This window comes from Canis lupus, chromosome 1 (genome assembly GCF_048164855.1).
Source record: "Canis lupus baileyi chromosome 1, mCanLup2.hap1, whole genome shotgun sequence".
NCBI lineage: Eukaryota > Metazoa > Chordata > Mammalia > Carnivora > Canidae > Canis > Canis lupus.
This window is the reverse complement of record NC_132838.1, coordinates 100956510-100977909: the sequence shown is the minus strand read 5'-3', so window position 1 is coordinate 100977909 and position 21400 is coordinate 100956510. Positions and strand designations below refer to the sequence as shown.

The 21400-nt window shown below is 44.0% G+C and overlaps 1 protein-coding gene across 7 annotated transcripts in view; it reads right to left on the bottom strand.

The window, feature by feature from the left end:
- Positions 1 to 21400, bottom strand: part of ZNF606 (zinc finger protein 606) — a 71110-nt gene that overhangs the window by 11798 nt on the left and 37912 nt on the right. For 2 of the 7 annotated variants that reach the window (XM_072825452.1, XM_072826212.1), the window contains exons 3-7: positions 16299 to 16411; positions 15280 to 15336; positions 14653 to 14741; positions 4427 to 4553; positions 3885 to 3980 (exon numbers count right to left, since the gene is read on the bottom strand). In XM_072825452.1, coding sequence (XP_072681553.1) covers positions 3885 to 3980; positions 4427 to 4553; positions 14653 to 14741; positions 15280 to 15336; positions 16299 to 16329 — 400 coding nt within the window. In that variant the 5' untranslated portion in view covers positions 16330 to 16411. The other 5 variants (XM_072824338.1, XM_072827552.1, XM_072823699.1 and 2 more) reach the window with 5 other exon arrangements.

Sequence of the window (21400 nt, the reverse complement as noted above, 5' to 3'; positions counted from 1 at the left end):
CCTACTGCTGCTATAACAAATTACCATACATATTGCAGCTTGAAATAATACAACCCTATTACTTTACAGCTTTGGAAGTCAGAAATCCAAAATGACTTTTACTGGGCTAAAACCAGGGTAGCTTCCTCTAGGAGCTCTAGGGGAGAACCCATATCCTCCTTTGTCTTTTCTTTTCCTGCTTAGAAGCTGCCTGCATTTTTTGGCTTACAGCTCCTTTCCCCTTCTTCAAAGCCTATCATTCCAGCCTGTTTCCATCATCACATCTCCTTTCTGTGTCTCTGACACTCCAGCCTCACTCTTACAAGGACCTTGCGATTACTATGGGCCCATTCAGATAATACAAATTCATCTCTCCATCTCCAAATGTACTCACAACCAAGAAGCCTCTTTGCCCCTTAAGTACCATAGTAAGTTTAGGATGTGGACATCTTTTTGGAGATAGGGGTAGGAGGTTGTCATTATTTACCCTATCACATGGTCTAAAGCCACAGATACTGGACAGGACCTAGACCCTTGTCCTCTTTCTCTAGGTTTTTCTTACCTCTTACTATACACCATTTCCTTCCTTTTATTATCCAAGTCCATTACAACAGGGGCTCTACTCTGCTCAAAAACTGGCATTGATTACAAATTTCAAGCTTAGTTAAAAGTTAGGGAATAATTTTCATATACACTTTGAATCCTTCCAATAGAAACTTTAAGAGGGGCACTGGGTTTCTCAGTTAAGTGTCTGCCTTCAGCTCAGGTCATGATTCAAAAAATGGCAGCTGACCAAATGAATAATTCTTGTCCAATTTTATATTCAGTGCTGGTGGGCTGAGTATCTAGAACCAGAGACAAGACAACAAAGTATGGTTTAACCTGGTTAGAAGCTATGTGATAACAGTGTATCAGTGAGACACTGAGGAGATGCAGATGCTGAATGGGCAGGAGGCTGGAGAAGGAGATTAACACTGATAACAACCTTAGAAAGTTTCATACAAGCAAAATGACATGAGCTCGGCCTTCAAGCCTTGGTTGAATACAGATAGACTGCTGTTCTATGGCATGAACTAGTTAGGAAATGAGAAAAATAACAGAAAAAATTGGAAGGTCTTGAAATCTAGTCAGAGTTATTTAAAAGGCTACTTGAATCACTATAGATTTACTGACAACCTCAAAATGGAAGATTTCAGGGAGATATAGCTAGAAATAACACCTGAGGTAGCTAATAAACTAAGAATTTCCTCATTAACTTGAACAGGAATTTTATAAGGAACCTGAGAGTGATGTTGCTGGAAGCTGAATGACACAGTTGACATTTCAGAGGCAGGAAAATCTCAGGAGTTAGAAGAGAAATTACTTCTTGGAGAGGAAAATTGAGGACTTCTCAATTTCCTGCTTAGTGGGGACTCACGGAAGGCTAGTACCAGGAATGTGCATCAAGAGGAGGGGGAAACATCATCTAGAAGAAAGCTGAGATTACTGATTTATCGCAATCAAGATGTTTGAGATAATTTGCAGGATGGCAGAAGCATAAGGATAGGAATGGTGGAACCACCGGGCTCAGGATGGTAACTCAGAATGGTCAGCACAAGGAGTAGGAGACTTAAAGTTACCAGATTTCTTGAGCCCTTGATGGAACATTTCAGATATGAATGGGGGCAACTGATGAGACTCCAAAAAAACCCCACTTCATTAGAATGGATGGGAAGACATCCAACTTCAGAACTTAAGAGCAGGCTATGGCATGTTGTTAAATTAAAAACAGCAAGATACAGAATAGTGTATGCCATAATCTACTTTTGAAAAAGTGAAAATAAAAAAAAGTGAAAATAATCATATCCCTATATGCTTACAGTTGTATAAAGAAACTCTGGAGGGATGCCTGGGTGGCTCAGTGGTTGAGCATCTGTCTTCGGCTCAGGGCATGATCCCAGGGTCCAGGGATCGAGTCCTGCATTGGGCTACCCACAGGGAGTCTGCTTCTCCCTCTGCCTATGTCCCTCTCTCTTTGTGTTTCTCATGAATAAATAAATCAAATCTTAAAAAAAGAAAGAGAGAAAGAAAGAAAGAAACTCTGGAAACATACAATAGAAATTATTAAAACTGATTATCTGGGGCAAGATGTCAGTAAAAAATGGAAGAATAAGGGCCTCTGAAATGTCACCATTCTATAAGAGCAACCACAGAATTAGCAAAAACTATCAATCAATGTCTTCAAAATTCTATAAATTAACCAAAGTCCTGAAGCAGCCCAAGGAAGATTTTATTCAAGAAAAACAGCTGAATTTTTTTAACAGTGAACTTTGCAGCATTATAACTTACTCTATCCCATCTCTGGCTCCCTAGCTCAGCAGCAGCCTTGGAAAATAACAACCCATATTTCTGGTACTAGAGAGAACAGAATGAAGCTAGAGATTTTCCAAAGCCTATTCCCAAACAACAGTCATTATTTGACCTACTTGGTGGACGACCTCCCTTGAAAGGTTGTCAGGGCCTAAAAGCCTCTAGGGAGCAGGTATTTGTCAAACATTTGCAGGCAATATATTAAAAAGTTACTACTGCCTGAGATGATGGAAAATAGCTGAGGCAAATAATACATAAAACCAAAAATTTTTTTTTTAATTTTTTAAAATTTATTTATTCATGAGATACACAGAGAGAGGGAGAGGCAGAGACACAGGCAGAGGGAGAAGCAGGCTCCATGCAGGGAGCCCAATGCAGGACTCGATTCCGGGTCTCCAGGATCACACCCTGGGCCAAAGGCAAGCACTAAACCGCTGAGCCACCCAGGGATCCCCAACCAAAAAGATTTTTAAAAAGCTGAGGGATAAGATGGTTCACAGGAGTTTTGAAAAGTTCTAATATATTCCTAAGAATCTAGAACACCCATCATAATAAACTCTCAAAAGCCAAAGCCAAAGAGGGGATCCTGAAAGCAGCAAGAGAGAAGCAGTTTATCACATACAGGATCCTCATACGACTAACAGTTTATTCCTCTTCAAAAACCACAGAAGCTAGAAAGAAAAATAGTGTCAACCAAGAATTCTGTATCTGACAAAACTTTCTTTCCAAAATGAAGGGGAAAGGAAAGGACTCCCAGATAAACATCATCTGAGTCTGCTGCTAGCAAATCTGCCCTAAAAGAAATGGAGTTCTTTACATTGAAATGAAAGGACACTAGACGGTCTAAATCTATGTAGATGTAATTTGTGACAGTAACAGCATAAATGGGGGAGGATATACAGAATGAGAGTTTGTAGACTATCAAAAGTAATAGTATTAATCCAAACTAGATAGTTATAAATTACAATGTTAATTATAATCCCTAGGGCAACGACTAAGAAAATAGCTCAACAATTTATAGTAAAAAAGTGGTTACCTTTGTTCGTGCCCTATGTGTGTATGGGATGTGGGTAAGAATAATGTGGATAATAGCAGCAAAAGTAAATGAAATTTTTCAGCTTACTCATTCTATGTAGCTCTGGGCTTTTTGAACCATGTGAATACATCACCTATACAAAAACCCTTTTTTAAACAAAAGAAATAGAAGAGTCTCTGGCTCCTGGCTACAAGTTTGGCAATAAAGGAAATAAGAACAAATTAAAACACATGCAAGTGAATAAGAAATCATCTCAGAGAAAGGGGCAGTGGAGAGAGAGTATGAGAGGGTCAGGAGAATGGATGACAGGGAAGGGAAACGGCAGCTCATAAAAATTGTCAGTAGGGTGGGCATCTTTCCTCTGAATCAACAGCTGCGGGAAAGTCAATACATGGCATAAAGCTCCTTGGAGGGAATTGTGAATGTCTGAGGAAGGTAACTCCTCAGGGCCTCAGCCCATTTTCCAAACAAGGAGGACTTACAGGAAAGTTTCTTGCTTCCACCCGGGGCCTGCCCTCACCTGAACAAGTGCTTTGAGGATATGCTTGTTCCACTGACCAGGGCTCCTCTCCTTGCTCCAATAGAGAGATGACTTCCGGCTTGGCAATCTGATTCCCTGTGCATGGAGGAAAAACAAAGCCTTATAAACTGCCCTTGCCTATTGTTCCTGACTTCTCACTTGGGCAGAATAAGCACGGTCTCTCCCACTTCGTGCTTCATAAGCATCAGGACTGTGTCCTTGAATGTCAGGTCTCAAGATCATCTTAGTCCTTCTGAGACCTCCATGAGGCCTTTTTTGCGTGTGTAATTTGCCAATGAGTGTTTATTCGTTGTTGTTGTTGGTGTGACGCATTGCTAATTTTCTTAAATTGTAATATAACTGACGTATTACATAATATTACTTTCAGGTGTACACAATTCAGTATCTGTATACATTGTAAAATGATAATAAATCTAGTTAATATCCATTACCACAGTTACATCCTATGAACTTTCAAACACAGAGTAGTAGAAGGTAATGCAATGGAAATAGCTTCATTTACTGAGATAGCTCAGCCTTACCCACAGAGAGTAGATGCCCATAGGTCTCCAGCATCACATCACGGTACAGCGTCCTCTGAACAGGGTCCAGCTGCCCCCACTCCTCCTGGGTGAAGTCCACAGCTACATCCTTGAAGGTTACTGGTTCCTAAAAGAGCACAGATGTTCCCCCTCAGCCTGCAACCACACCCTCCCATGTTCTCTAGGGATGGAGTGAGGCTGATCACATTGGGGAAGACAGAGGATATAGAGAAACTGTCCAGGATATGTTCAGTACTGTAAACTGATTTGGATCAAGTCCCATTGGGAGCAACCCAAGGGATCTGTATTTGGGATGTACTCTTAGGGAATTAGGTATGTGGGCCCACAGTCACCACAATGAAGATCAGCAGGTCTCTCCTAAGACTCTTACTAATTCTAGTAATATTGGTTAGTATGGACAGGAATACTCCCAGGGAAGTGCCCCCCTTCTTCTCTGGAGATGAAGATACTTAAGGCCAGGACCAGAAGAAAGCAGACTACAAGCACTGGGTTGGAGTCTGCTAAACATGTCGATGTAGGACCTGAGAGGAAGATGTAAATATTCACAGGCTGTCTTCCTGGCCACTAACAGGAGGTTTCCACTCTCAGTTCATTCCTGTCTCAAGGGACTGGAGCTAAGAGTGAGACAGGTTTGAGCAGAGCAGTCCATGCCAAAGAGAATCAGCTACAGCTGCCATCAAAAAGCACCTGAGTTTTAAAATGTTCCAGGAGAGGTTTTTAGGAAAAATAGAAGCAAGAATACTTAACTAGAAGGGAGGAGAAAGGGAACCCTGGGTGGCGCAGTGGTTTGGTGCCTGCCTTTGGCCCAGGGTGCGATCCTGGAGACCCGGGATCGAATCCCACATCGGGCTCCCGGTGCATGGAGCCTGCTTCTCCCTCTGCCTGTGTCTCTGCCTATCTCTCTCTCTCTCTCTCTCTCTCTCTGTGACTATCATAAATAAATAAAGAAAGAAGGGAGGAGGAATTACAACCTAAGTCTGACTTTCGTATGAATGCATCCCTCACAGTGCTCTCTTAAAAAAAAAAAATTATTTATTCATGACACAGAGAGAGAGAGGCAGAGACATAGGCAGAGGGAGGAGTAGGCTCCTTGCAGGGAGCCCCATGTAGGACTTGATCCCCAGACTGGGATCACACTCTGAGCCGAAGGCAGACGCTCAACCGCTGAGCCACCCAAGCATCCCAATGCGCTCTCTCTCTCTCTTTTTTAAAGATTTTATTTATTTATGAGAGACACACAGAGAGAGACAGAGACACAGGCAGAGGGAGAAGCAGGCTCCACGCAGGGAGCCTGACACGGGACTCGACCCCAAAGGCTGCCCTGCTCTCTTTTTTAAAAAAGATTTTATTTGAGAGAGAACACATGCGAGTGAGTGAGCACAAGTTGGGGGTCAGGGGTGGAGAGAAGCAGACTTCCTGCTGAGCAAGGAGCCAGGTGCAGTGCTCAACCCCAGGACCCTGGGGATCATGACCTGAGCCAAAGGCAGATGCTTAACGGACTGATCCATGCAGGCACTCCTCTCATAGAGCTCTTAAGCAAATCAATGTGAACTTGTTACCTAGGCCCATCCAGATGGAGTAGAGCATGCCCTCCCCGTGGTGACAATGGGAGTGAGCTATCCATCATGGTTAGTATGTTAGAATCCCCACAGGCCCCAATGGCTTCTAGGTCCTCTCATCTGTCTGGAAATTGGCTTTCTGGCCTACCCCTGTCTGTGAATTTCCACTGCAAGTGTCCTGTGAGCTTCTACCCGTGCCTTCCCAGCCTGCTATGTCACTGCCCTTCCCATGACCTTCCTTTCTGTCCCAGCTCAAGGTTCACAAACTGAGCTTATTATCTCTGATCAGGGTCAGCCATCGTGACTGGGTCTTAAGTGTATCAGCCTTGGCTCTGTCAGACTCAACTGCTCCCCCTCCACCTTCACACAATGCCTGGCTTAAAACACAGAACTGATTCTGCTGCAATAATTACATGACTCTGAAAAGCACTTAAAATTGCTGAGCACAGGGGCAGCTCGGGTGGATCAGTGGTTTAGTGTCGCCTTCAGCCCAGGGCCTGATCCTGGAGACCTAGGATCGAGTCCCATGTCAGGCTCCCTGCATGGATCCTGCTTCTCCATCTGCCTGCGTGTCAGCCTCTCTCTGTCTCTGTCTCTCATGAATAAATAAATAAATAAATTAATTAATTAAATAAATATTTTTAAAAAAATTGCTGAGCACAACCTCACAGTGAAACTTTGTCTAACCCTTGGACTCATCAAGGCAAATACCTTGGTTTTCTTCTACAGACCTGCCTAGGCCTCAGTTTCCCTGGTGGGTGGTGCTTCCTTTCACAGAGCAATCATCCCTTCTAACCAGGGTGCTCCAGGTGTGCTCACCTCATACTACCTCATCTCCCCAGAGGGTGGCATCTACTCGATGGCTTCTAAGTTCACTTACACTTAACAAGGTGAAGGGGTCAAGCTGGTGAACTGAGCCACAAGTTAACCACCATGCCAGTCACTCCTCCCAAGACAGAAATGGAACCCGCATGCACAAATTTAAAAAGGAATCAAAGAACTACATCTAATAGACACTGAAGGATTGAAATTATCAGAGTGATTCTGCAACCTTTAATCAAATAGTGGACAATGGCAGTGATCATAAATGACTGCTAAATCACACATGAAAAGCAGACAGGGAACATATCTGAATAACATGAAGACTGATGGAGGGGCAGCTATTAGCCTAATCCATCACATCATCTGAAAATGGGACCACCAGACAACCTGTGCCCACTAACGCAACACAGGAGGAAGGACCTAGCACCAGCTATGATGTACTCTTACCAAAAATATGGGACCTGAATCTACTCAGCCCTCTAGCCCAGTTATCAGTTTACAAGGAGACAAAGGGAAAAGAACTCAACCAATGACATCAAGAGGGCAAAATCAGGTAAACCAACAGGACAAGTGACTAGTTTCTTCAGCATATAAAGTACACGGTGAGTGGTCCTTGTTTGAATCCTTATTTGAACAAACCAATCATAAAAGATATTTTGGGGACAAGTGGGAAAAACTGAACATTGCCTAGGTATTAGCTAGTAATAAGGAATTACTGCTGTTAATTTTGTTGTGTGTGATAAAGGTATTGATAAAGATATTGTTTTCTAAAAAGTATGTTATCTTTTAGAAATATACACCTATTAAGTGTTTATAAACAAAATGACAAAATAGCTTAGATTTGCTTTAAGATGTTCAGTTTTTTCAAGTGTCAGCATAGATGAAAAGGCAGGCAGAAAGCTGAAAGTTGCTGTTATTGAACACAGGTGTTTGTAATAATGCCCCCCAACCAAGAGATGGTCACATCCTAAATCCCAGAACCTATGACTGTTACCTTAACAAGACAAAGAGACTTTGCAGAGATGTGATTATGTTAAGAATATGGATTTGGGAATGTGAACTGGTGCAGCCACTCTGGAAAACTGTGTGGAGGTTCCTCAAAGAGTTAAAAATAGACCTTCCCTACGACCCAGCAACCGCACTGTTGGGGATTTACCCCAAAGATACAGATGCAATGAAACGCCGGGACACCTGCACCCTGATGTTTATAGCAGCAATGGCCACAATAATCAAACTGTGGAAGGAGCCTCGGTGTCCATCGAAAGATGAGTGGATAAAGAAGATGTGGTTTATGTATACAATGGAATATTACTCAGCCATTAGAAATGACAAGTACCCATCATTTGCTTCAACGTGGATGGAACTGGAGGGTATTATGCTGAGTGAAGTAAGTCAATCGGAGAAGGACAAACATTATATGTTCTCATTCATTTGGGGAATATAAATAATAGTGAAAGGGAATATAAGGGAAGGGAGAAGAAATGTGTGGGAAATATCAGAAAGGGAGACAGAACATAAAGACTCCTAACTCTGGGAAATGAACTAGGGGTGGTAGAAGGGGAGGAGGGCGGGGGGTGGGAGTGAATGAGTGACGGGCACTGGGGGTTATTCTGTATGTTGGTAAACTGAACACCAATAAAAAATAAATTAAAAAAATTTAAAAAAATATTGATCTTAAAAAAAAAGAATATGGATTTGGGGAGATAATCTTAGATGATCCAGGTGGGCTCAATGTAATCACAAAGGTCCTCATAAATGAAGGAGGGAGCAGGAGGGTCTTAGTCAAAGCAGATGTGACACTGGAAGCAGAGGTTGGAGTGATGCACATTGAAGACAGAGGTAGGGACCATGAGCCAAGAAATGCAGGTAACCTCCAGAAGCTGAAAAAGCAAGTAAGCAGATTCTCCCCTGGAACCTCCAGAGGGAACACAGCCCTACAGACCGCCCCCCGCCCCCGCCACCCATTTTTGGTCTTCAAAAAGTGTTACCATTTATTGATATCTGAAGGGGAGAAGACATAACAATGTATGTCAAAAAAGAAGTATCAGTGGAAAGATAGAGCTGGCTAATTGCCAAGAGCCTACAGACCCACTTTAGACTTCTGAGCTCTAGAACAAGAGAGTAAATTTATATTGTTCTAAACCATTAAGTTTGCAGTAATTTTTGGTAACAGGAAGTAACACAAGATTCAGATTCCACATTATGGTTTAAAAATCTGCCAAAGTTTTCTAAGACAGGGAAATATCCAGAAGAGGCCTTTGTTTGGCACATGGTGTTCCACACATTCTTGCAAGATGAGGTAACAGATGAAAGTGCTGCGGACCAAGGAAACTGAGCAGAGGAGATTCCAGGCCCACACGTTGGAAGTGGCTACAGTGGAAGAGGTTTCCAGGAGAGGATTTAGGCTCTGAACTTAAATGATACAGTGAAAGCAGGAATGAGAGCCAGGATGAAAACAAGTAAGGAGGTGAGTCTGTATTCAGGACAGCTTTGCTAGTTGTCCCACCTTCCAACGAGCCACTCCACCTTATGGGCAGCACCACCACCAGATGTGTTGGACTTATACTTGGGCAACACAGCTTAGACCCTTCTCACACACAAGACTGTGCATGGTTCTAAGGTTGCTCGGGTTGAAACCGTGGAGTTGAAACCTCTTCCCCAGGATGTGGGGCAGGGAGGTCTGTGGCCTGACAGCCAGCTGCATACCTGGGGAAACAGGGAGGAGCATAAGCAACTTGATGATCCTGGCTCAACCAGCTCCATTGGAACTTAGAGTGAGACTTATCGGAAGACAGATGCAGACATGGACACAGACACACACACGAAGGGAGGCCTATGGGGAACCAAACTTGCTCAGCCATAGCAATGCAGGATGCTCAAATGCCTCACTGCTCTTTCCTAGGGAACAGAGACAGAGGCGCCCTGGAGCCAAGAGAAGTACATACAGCACAAGAGGAGACCAAACTCAGAGGCTGAAAGGAAAACAGAATAGAGGCCACAGCTACATCCAACTTTCAATGAACTGCAATTCCACTTCCCCAACTGAAGATTTCAGTATAAAACAAGACAGGCTGACACCAGAGAGGCTCTCAAAGAACAAGAATTCATTGAACATGAAGACACAGCAATTGCTTCAGGAGGCCCACCATGTAACAGAAGGCCTCAGAAACAGAACAAAAATAAAGGAATAGGACAGGACAGATTTTTTCTACAAGGGTTCTTAAAAGAAGACACAAAAATACTAACCATAAACAAAGACAGATCTATTTGACAAAAATATCCTGGAAAACACTTGACTGATCAAAGACACCACAAAGTTAAGAGACACTGGGAGAAACCAATTCATACAAGGCAAAGAATCAGAATCCACGATACAAAAAAAAAAAAAAAAGGAATCCACAATGCATGTAAATGCCTACATATCAACAAGTCTGATTCTACACAAATCTGGGAATGAGAGAGAAATGCAGATGAGCAGTAATGATATGAAGATACTCAACCTCACTAGCAATCAAGGAAATGAAAAGTAATACACCTTTTGGGTCTTGAGGTAAGCAAACATTAAAAGATCTAAGTGGCAGCAAACATGCAAGGAAATTGGCACTCTTCCAGAGTAGTGAGAAGAGGCTTTGCACCTTCAAAGAGCCTTATGGCAGCACTGGTCATATTGAAAACACACACACACACCCTACAACAAGCAGCATAATTCTGCTTCTAGGGGCATATCTACATAAATATTTATACGTGTGCTCAAAGTGAAATTACAAGAATGTCCACACAGCCTTCCCTGGAATAGCAAAACTGGTGGGGACAGGGAACTTCTAAGCCCATCCATAAAAGGGATGAACCGGGGCAAAAGAAATGGACTTAAAAAAAAAAAAAAAAAAAAAGGAAAGAAATAAATGGACTTATCACATGGATGGACCTTAAAGTTGGCCTTCAATAAGCAAGAAAGGTGTAGAAAAGCTACAGGAGAGAAAAGCATTACTTAAAAAAAAATAGAATAGGGGCACCTGGCTGACTTGGTCAGTAGAGCATGCAACTCCTAATCTTAGGGGTGAGTTCGAGCCCCACATTGGGTACAGAAATGGGTTAAAATGAAAATTAAAACATATTTTAGGGCTGCCTGGGTGGCTCAACAGTCGAGCATGTCTTTGGCTCAGGGCGTGATCCTGGGTTTCCGGATCCCTGTGAGGAGCCTGCTTCTCCCTCTGCCTGTTTCTTCCTCTCTCTCTGTCTCTCATAAATAAAATCTTAAGAAAAAATCTTTTAAAAATGGAATATTACTATCTCTGACATCTACAGAAACATTATCTATGAATGAGTATAAAAACAAATTAGCTGTGTACACACCCTAAGTGGTCATTCTGCATAAATGTGGAAAATGTGAATAGAATGTATAAAAGGAAAACTAAGCAAATATGACAAAGCATAACTGTTTATTCAGAATAATAGAGACGTTTGATTACTTTTCATACTTTTCTATAATTATGGGATTTGTCCAAACATTTGAAATATACAAGTATTTCCAGATTTGTAGATGTTATCAGAGTGGCAGGAATCATGGACTACCACACAGGAAGAGAAAAAGACCCACAGCTGGGTATATCCTAATATTGGGGCCTACAGTTCAGGCAGGCCTTAAAGATGCAGAATATGCAAAAGCACAACTGGAGGTGAAACAGAAGAGATGGGGGAAGTCAAGGGCCCAGTCTCATCAGCTGTGTGGACAAGAGGGACCTTAGAAGGCAAGACAGGATGGAGTAAGCCATTCTCAGGCAACCATACCTCAACTTGCACTTTACAAGCATCTGCTAGGATGACTTGAAAATGCCTCGCCCAAATTTCCTGTAATCATTCCTACACATATGTATGAGCCCTCACCAGGGCTCTCTCTGGCACTTCAGGGAATCTCCTAACCAGCTACACATCTAAACCATGGTGCAGTTTGAGAAGATGTAGAGGGTGCTGAGATGGATCTCAGTTCCTGCATTATCTGAAATCATGGACAGTTGGCTCATTCATGGAATCTAGAGAAATTCAGATGGGTTCTTTCGCATCTTCAGAATTTCATTAATATTTCAGGGCAAGCTCTTCGCAGGCAAGGAAAACACAACTACGTGTACATCCTCAAGACAATCAGAGATGGGTGCAGAGTGCTAGATTATTGTTATGTGCATGTTTATCATGCAGAAAGCATTGGTGGATTGTTATACAGGGATTTGAGAGCTGCCGTATTTGAGGAAACTGGGTGGAGATTTTTCTAGATGGGATATTATTTTCCTTATTCTTCAAAATAATGAGATCTGGGATTCCACTAGTTGAAACTTCACTATCCGACATGTTGCCCAGAATAGACTACTCAGATAACAAGGGATGACAGCATTTGATGTTTTCACCAGGTGAATGCTTTATTTCAGTATTTAATTTGGAGGGAACAAAGGAGGAATACGGAGCTCTTGTTAGTGTTCCTGAAGACCTTGCTTAATACAAAAACTCACATGATTCAAATCTTGAGTTTCCCACAAGGAAAAATCTGAAGTGAGTGTGGGGAGGGGGCCAGGAGCATGTTCTCAGAAATCACAACTCTTCAGACATTGAAGGGTGTTGTTATTTTAATTCTCCATTTTATTTTCTCAGCATTAACCCTAATTCTCAGAAACCACATAAATTAACAGCAGAGTGCAGCCCAGTGGTTATTAGGCTTCTTCACAGCATTTTAGTACAGCTAACTTCTATTCCCAAGCGACTGATTTGAGGCCCATCTTTCAGCCTAGCTCACTGCTGATTCTGTTAGTCTAAAAATAACTATCATAGCAGCAATGAGCATCACAGTCACCCGAGTTATGATGTCAGACAACGACCACTCTGTGTCACATGGTTCAGGCCCTTCTGCCTCCTGGGGACAGCAGTACCGCTATGTGGGGGTAGCATACTTGCGATGCACTTCATCTGTCAGCTTTGAAACTGTGGGAGATTTCATTACGTTTTATTTCAATTTGGGGAGGGAGGCATAAAGCTGAAATATTATTAATATTTTTATAGCTCAGTATCTCTTATTTGCTTGATCCATTATTCTAACTTAAAAAATCTAAATATAGTAATGAAACTATTTTTCTTTACCTTTCATAGTACGGAGTCAATAAAGTAAATGTAAATTTCCTGAATCAAGATAAAAATCTCTCATTTAGAAACACAGAGATAACCCTAAGGAACCAAAAACAGTAAGTTAAAAATGGCTGCCTCTGAATTATAAAAAGAAATAAAATATTGATGTGTACTACAATACAAATGAACCTTAAAAACACACTAAGTGACAGAAACCAGACACAAAAGACCATATATTATAGAATTTCCCTTTATGAGAAATGTCCAGAATAGAAAAATAAATAGATAAAGTAAATTAGTGGTTGTCAGGGGCTGAGGGTGGTGGGAACATGGGTTCCTAATAGGTACAGGATTTCTTTTTGGGGTGATATACACCCATGCTCTAGAAGTACATTATCGGTTGATAATACTTGCCCCATTCTGTGAATATATGAAAAACAAGAGAACTATTTACTTTAAAAGGGTGAACCTGTGGTATTGGAATATTTTAATAAAGTTGTCATGAAAAAATTTGTTTTTAAGTGGCTGCCACCAATGAAGAGGCTGGGCAGGAAAAAAGGGAGATGACACTTTTCCAATATTACCTATTCTGCTATCCTATTTCCTGCCACCTTTCCTGTATCAACTCTGCTATTCTAGTTCTCTCAGAAGCCATTCTTATGCCCTTACAGTCATAAAGTTCCCCTGCTTTGACTCCTATACTTCTTAGGTCTTGCTCCTAGGCCCTGGTCACACTGACCTGAAATGCAAGCCTGCTTCCCACAACCCGCTTCTCCCCACACTCCTGCCAGGGACATCCTTCCAGCCACATTTTAGACAGTGGCACCTCCTACTCCCAATATTTAAGAGGCTCTTTATTACCACCAGGATGGACCCCTGGCTCTGCAGCAGGCATTCAGAACCTGGTTGGATTCATCCTAGGCTCTCCATGCTAAATTCTAATTGGGGTCAGCCTTCGCCCAGATGCTGGTCATGCAATACCCCTGCCTCACCCCCCACCCAACACCACACACTGGTGGTGCTATAAAAGGCCAGACCCCTGCTTACCAGGCTGATGAATCCCCTTCACCTCCTGGTGCAAATGTGTCAGGTCTCCTGGGCAGCCACTCTCCCCACAGCAGAAAGACTCCAGCTGCTCTGTGCCCCAATGACTCTATGCAGACTGACCCACTTCCTAAGACATCAGTTGGGCTCAGCTCTTTCAAGGCTTGGGGCCTCCCCCAGCATCTCAGGCTCATATCCTGTACCACATTTACAGCACCAGCAGGCCATGAGCCCTCAGTAGCTGAGTGAATCATTTTGGAAAGGGGACTGAGAATCCCTCAGGACTGGGCTCAAACTTGTCCACGTTCCCCTCCCAGCAGGCAGACAGCTCACAGGACACCATCAAACTGAATCAGTACTGAATACATGAGGTAAGGCAGGAGGAGGAAGGGTGACTTCCAGCCAAAAGGGTTGCCCCTCATCTACCAAAACAACACACAGCACAGCTAGGGCTCAGGAATATGAATAGACTAATTAATAGTGTGGCTCCAAGTCATAGAAAATTGTTTGAATTCTGAGTGCTCAGAAAGCAGTAAACTTCTGGCCGATTCCTTCTCTACCCAACTCTAGCTGTTATAAAGTAAGGAACACATAGATTAGGATGGTGGGAAACAACTTGGGCACCTCAGGGAACAGCACAGCCCTTCAGGAAAAAGCAGAAGCCCACCTCACCTGGACCTCGGCTGTCGGGAGCCCAGTGGCCCTCTTCTCCTCCTCACGGTTCTCTTCCAAATGCCAGGCAGAGTCCTGAGGACATAGAGCTGGGGAGGAAAACAAAGTCATGGAGGCAGCTCTCCCTGCCAGAAGTATGCCTACATGAGTCCTTCCTCCTGGGAGGTGGGGGGTTCAGGGAAAACTGGTTTCTGGACCTCTCTGTTACACAAATTAAAAAACTCATCTCCTCATTTTATAGATCAGGGAAATGAGACTCAGAGCAAATAAGGAATGTGCCTAAACATGAACCCTGCACTGTCCCCCTTTGCTCTGAGGCACCGTCTCTGAGAAATAGTACCATTCATATCCTTTCTTGGCCTGAGCCACAAATGCCCACACATTTATTCTCATGCCCCTTTCGTGGCGGTATCACCATCACTTTATCTCCCAGTGGTGTGTTCTGATCGTTCGCTATTCCAGCTTTGAAAGAGACAGATCTGGACCAGAAACACTCCCCACTGCCCTATGCCCTAAATCCCCAGGTGGCTCCCTAGGTCTGATTCCTGGCCAAGGCAAGTCACTGCTGGGAAAAGCCAGGACATTGCAGCCAACATGGCCAAAGGGGACACAGGCTCTTTGACTCACCCCAGGAGGCCCACGGGTCAACAGCCGCCATTCCCCAGGACTGGTCTGTAAGGATACCTGCACGAAATCAGGTTAGGATAAGTAAAGGAAAGGTATTGGCACAACAATCCTAGCGACTAAAGGCAACAAAATGGAAAAGGAGATCAGTCTCACTGAAAGGTGTAACAGAGTTCCATAAACAGAGCCCAAGGGCATGTGACAAAATCCAACATAATAAGCTAGATTTGGGATGACTGGGTGGCTCAGTGATTGAGCATCTGCCTTCAGCCCAGGTCATAATCACAGCATCCCGGGATCAAGTTCCGCATCAGGCTCCCTGCATGGAGCCTGCTTCTCCCTTTTGCCTGTGTCTCTGCCTCTCTCTCTGTGTCTCTCATGAATAAATAAATAAAATCTTAAAAAAAAAAAGCTAGATTTATATCAGAAATGCATGTTAGTCACTATTAGAAAATCTGATGTGATATAGCCATAGAACAATATTTAAATGGCTCCTCCTTAAATGACTAAGGAGGTATCTGATAAAATATTTAACATTACCTAATTTTTTAAAAACCTACACAGTAAGATACTCCCCTCAGTGTCTTTACTGATAAATACAGGAAACCTCACTTAAAGATAGCATACCACTGACCTCACACTATTTAACACTGTTCCTAAATTACAAGCCAATGCTATAAAAACAAGAAAAAAATATGGTAGTGGTAGAGAAATTCTGATCAGATGTATGATTGTCTTCTAAGAAATCCCAAAATCGTTAGAAAATCTCTTAGAACTAATGAGACACCTTAGGAAAGAACTATAAAATATACAAAAATTACGTGGCATTTTACACCAAGTTTCCCTTTTCACCAAAAACCAAGTTGTTTCTTCTTTTTAAATCTCACTCAGTTCTAATTCTATACCAAGATCAAGAGACTCTCCTCCAATTCTTCAAAACCCTCAGCCCCTGTGCCACTTTGACCTCTGGCAGCAGCAGGTCACTGCTGAGGAGGCCCAGAAGAAACAGAATTTGAACTCACCCCAGGAGGCCCAAGGGTTGATGGCTGCCATCCCACAGATCAATGGACCAGGTGCCCTCCCAGGTGCACTTGATTCAGGTGATTCATTCACGGAATGCAATTGCAGTACCAACCTAACCACAAAAATAGAAAACACAAAAGTGGTCCTTTCTCTGAAGAAGAACCAGTAACAAAAAAGGCAGCCTATCCATAGAAACAACAGAAGACTTCTAGGGAGCATTATAAGAAAACAAAATTTACAAGTCAAAAACAACAGAATGAAAAGGGAGTTAAGCTGAAAAAAGAGCACAATCCAGGATTAGAGGGTGGAATTTGTCAATGGCTCCCAAGAGACAGCGAGTGACAACTTCGAAGTTAACTTTTTGGTGATTTACAAAAATTACTGTAAAATCTACATGCACTGCCCAATGAATCAGTGGCTGCCTAGAGCCGGCAGGGAGGGAGGAATGAGGAGTGACCACTTAATGGGTGCAAAGATTTCTTTTGGGAGGTGATGAAAATGTTCTAGAATTAGATAATATTTTATTGTACAACTCTCTAAATATACAACAAAACCACTAAGTTGTACTCTAAAACGTCTAATTTTTTGTTATGCATATTTTACCTAAAAGGGAAGGGAGGGAGGAAAGGAAGGGAAGAAGAAATCAATCTGCAAAACCTACCAGGCCCAAGCCTGTCTGTTTACTGGTTCAGAGCCCAGACCACAAACTCCCTGGGTTCCAAGTCTTTGTGCAAGTCCCGAGACCTCTCTGAGGGTTCCAAGGCCAGCTGGCAGAGCTCTGGGTTTCCTGGGTGTATAAGGCACCAGGACGCCTACTGGGCCCCAGGAACACCGGGATCTGTGCCAAAGCTCAAAGGAGGCATACTACGCTGCACCGCTGTTTGCAACTTAACAAAATCCGCCGTCACTGCAAGCTGAAGGGAATGGGGGCTGTTCCCCTCCCACGTTCCACGTCTTCCTTCCGCGCCTCCGGTGGACCCGCGCGGACGAGAAACACCCGCTGGGGAAAGAAAGGTGTGCATGCCCGTTAACAGCCTCAGAGGCGTCCTCATCACCTGCTGCCTGGCCTCCCGCCCAATTTTATCTGCAACCACCGGGGAGGAGCGATGCTCAGGAGCCCGTAGCAGCGAGCCGCTGGCCTTACCTGGTTCGTGGCTCCCAGCCTCCCACCCGTGAGCCGGTCCCCGCCAGTGCGCGCTCGGCAGGCGACTTAGCAAGCTCGGGCTCGCTCGGCCGGGGGCGTCCGGCTTTTGTTCCGCTCCAAGGTTTGGCCCGCGGGGCACTTAGGATCCTCGCGCGCGGCGGGGAAGACAAAAGCGTGCGGGGCCGACAGCCGCGACCCCGCGCCAGGCCCGACGTCCAGGGCTCCTCGGGTCCGCCCAGCCGGCCCAGCGCGGCCGCGAGCCCGGAGGCGGGAGAACCAACGGAAACGGGAGCGCGAAGGCGGCGTGGAAAGGGCAGGCGCGGGATCCGCCCTGGCGCCGCCCGGATTGCCGGAGTCGCGTCTTCTAGCTCGTTTCCCGTCCTTCCTATCTCTCCGCAGCGACAGAAACAGCGGCCCCACAGCCTCAGCGACCGCCTCACCTCGGCAGTGGACAATGGCGGCCGCTCCCCCGACGTCGACCAGGACGCGCGGCGCAGGTTGCTGGGAGTTGTAGTTCTGGACGGTGAGCTTCCGGCTGGTCCGGAAGCGCCGCCATGGCAGGTACCGGGAGCTGTTCGCCTGGAGTTGGCCTCCGCAGCGTCAGTGTCTTGCCAGGGCGTATAGTAGTATCCCGGTCCCCGCCGAGCCAGACAGTTCTGTCCTGGGCCTACACCACCCTCCCCGCCGCCGCTGCCCAACTTGGGAAGGCCTGAGTAGGTCGCAGCCCCGCGAGCCTCAGTGTGCGGTCTGTGAAATGGGGGCTCAGAGTAGCTGCGCTTAGCAATGCGAACTTGACGAAGTCTAGTCGTTTTCTGCGTCCGGGACGCAGGTCTGAACGCTTCCAAGGTTGTCCTTTCACTTACCATTTACAATACTGTGAGGAAGTAGCCGTTCTGATCCCCCTTTCCAGATGAGGCTGGTTTGGAACTTGTCGCACGTGAAACCTTAGTGTTTAGGATGCAAGAGATTGTTCCCAAATCTATCTAGATGATGAAGCTTTATCGGAGCCTAAGTACCCACCGACCTAAGTTGCGACGTATCTGGCGTCAGCATTTATTGCGAGGCATTGAAGACTAGAACGTAGAACGCGATTAACGAAATCTCTGCCTGGCAACCGGCATTCAAACCACTCCTGAAGAGCCTGGACAGGGAGGATGAAAAGGCTCCTCACTCGCTGAGTCACCAACCCCAGCCTCAGCTCTAGTTGAATCTGGAATCCCCAAATCCAGTGACAGCGCTTTGGGACTCTGTTGGAACCTTCTTCCCGGCTGAGTTTGAGGTGACCCTCAGGTCGAGCTTCCCTGGCTCCCCACCTTTTCCTCCTTGTTCCTGATCCATCTTGCCTGTAGATTTGTCTACCGTGGTTTCCACGGCTCAGTTGGGGGAACAGCAGGTAGTCAGGCAATTAGGGGCCAGATTTCAGACAGCCTTAGGGTCACTGTGATGGCTCTGATTCTGAGTGAAATGGGGAGCCATCCCACGGTTCAGAGCAGAGCACTAATGAGCTCTGGCCTCACCAAAGGATCACTTTGGTTTATGTGTAAAAAATGAGCTAAAAAGGTGAGGGAGGGAGCAGAATGCCCCTTAAAACCAATGTAGTAATCAAAGTGGGAAATGATAGCTTAGATCAGACTGGTGGTGATCAGCGTCCAGTTTTGGACGTCAGTATTTTATTTTTTTAAGATTTTTATTTTTTTTTAATTTATGTTTTATTGGTGTTCAATTTACTAACATACAGAATAACCCCCAGTGCCCGTCACCCATTCACTCCCACCCCCCGCCCTCCTCCCCTTCTACCACCCCTAGTTCATTTCCCAGAGTTAGCAGTCTTTACGTTCTGTCTCCCTTTCTGATATTTCCCACACATTTCTTCTCCCTTCCCTTATATTCCCTTTCACTATTATTTATATTCCCCAAATGAATGAGAACATATAAAGTTTGTCCTTCTCCGATTGACTTACTTCACTCAGCATAATACCCTCCAGTTCCATCCACGTTGAAGCAAATGGTGGGTATTTGTCATTTCTAATGGCTGAGTAATATTCCATTGTATACATAAACCACATCTTCTTTATCCATTCATCTTTCGTTGGACACCGAGGCTCCTTCCACAGTTTGGCTATCGTGGCCATTGCTGCTATAAACATCGGGGTGCAGGTGTCCCGGCGTTTCATTGCATTTGTATCTTTGGGGTAAATCCCCAACAGTGCAATTGCTGGGTCGTAGGGCAGGTCTATTTTTAACTCTTTGAGGAACCTCCACACAGTTTTCCAGAGTGGCTGCACCAGTTCACATTCCCACCAACAGTGTAAGAGTGTTCCCTTTTCTCCGCATCCTCTCCAACATTTGTTGTTTCCTGCCTTGTTAATTTGCCCCATTCTCACTGGTGTGAGGTGGTATCTCATTGTGGTTTTGATTTGTATTTCCCTGATGGCAAGTGATGCAGAGCATTTTCTCATATGCATGTTGGCCATGTCTATGTCTTCCTCTGTGAGATTTCTGTTCATGTCTTTTGCCCATTTCATGATTGGATTGTTTTTTTTTGCTGTTGAGTTTAATAAGTTCTTTATAGATCTTGGAAACTAGCCCTTTATCTGATATGTCATTTGCAAATATCTTCTCCCATTCTGTAGGTTGTCTTTGAGTTTTGTTGACTGTATCCTTTGCTGTGCAAAAGCTTCTTATCTTGATGAAGTCCCAATAGTTCATTTTTGCTTTTGTTTCTTTTGCCTTCGTGGATGTATCTTGCAAGAAGTTACTATGGCCGAGTTCAAAAAGGGTGTTGCCTGTGTTCTTCTCTAGGATTTTGATGGAATCTTGTCTCACATTTAGATCTTTCATCCATTTTGAGTTTATCTTTGTGTATGGTGAAAGAGAGTGATCTAGTTTCATTCTTCTGCATGTGGATGTCCAATTTTCCCAGCACCATTTATTGAAGAGACTGTCTTTCTTCCAATGGATAGTATTTCCTCCTTTATCGAATATTAGTTGACCATAAAGTTCAGGGTCCACTTCTGGATTCTCTATTCTGTTCCACTGATCTAAGTGTCTGTTTTTGTGCCAGTACCACACTGTCTTGATGACCACAGCTTTGTAGTACAACCTGAAATCTGGCATTGTGATGCCCCCAGATATGGTTTTCTTTTTTAAAATTCCCCTGGCTATTCGGGGTCTTTTCTGATTCCACACAAATCTTAAAATAATTTGTTCTAACTCTCTGAAGAAAGTCCATGGTATTTTGATAGGGATTGCATTAAACGTGTATATTGCCCTGGGTAACATTAACATTTTCACAATATTAATTCTGCCAATCCATGAGCATGGAATATTTTTCCATCTCTTTGTGTTTTCCTCAATTTCTTTCAGAAGTGTTCTATAGTTTTGAGGGTATAGATCCTTTACATCTTTGGTTAGGTTTATTCCTAGGTATCTTATGCTTTTGGGTGCAATTGTAAATGGGATTGACTCCTTAATTTCTCTTTCTTCAGTCTCATTGTTAGGGTATAGAAATGCCACTGATTTCTGGGCATTGATTTTGTATCCTGCCACGCTATCGAATTGCTGTATGAGTTCTAGCAATCTTGGGGTGGAGACTTTTGGGTTTTCTATGTAGAGTATCATGTCATCGGCGAAGAGGGAGAGTTTGACTTCTTCTTTGCCAATTTGAATGCCTTTAATGTCTTTTTGTTGTCTGATTGCTGAGGCTAGGACTTCCAGTACTATGTTGAACAGCAGTGGTGAGAGTGGACATCCCTGTCTTGTTCCTGATCTTAGGGGAAAGGCTCCCAGTGCTTCCCCATTGAGAATGATATTTGCTTTTCATAGATGGCTTTTAAGATGTTGAGGAATGTTCCCTCTATCCCTACACTCTGAAGAGTTTTGATCAGAAATGGATGCTGTATTTTGTCAAATGCTTTCTCTGCATCTAATGAGAGGATCATATGGTTCTTGGTTTTT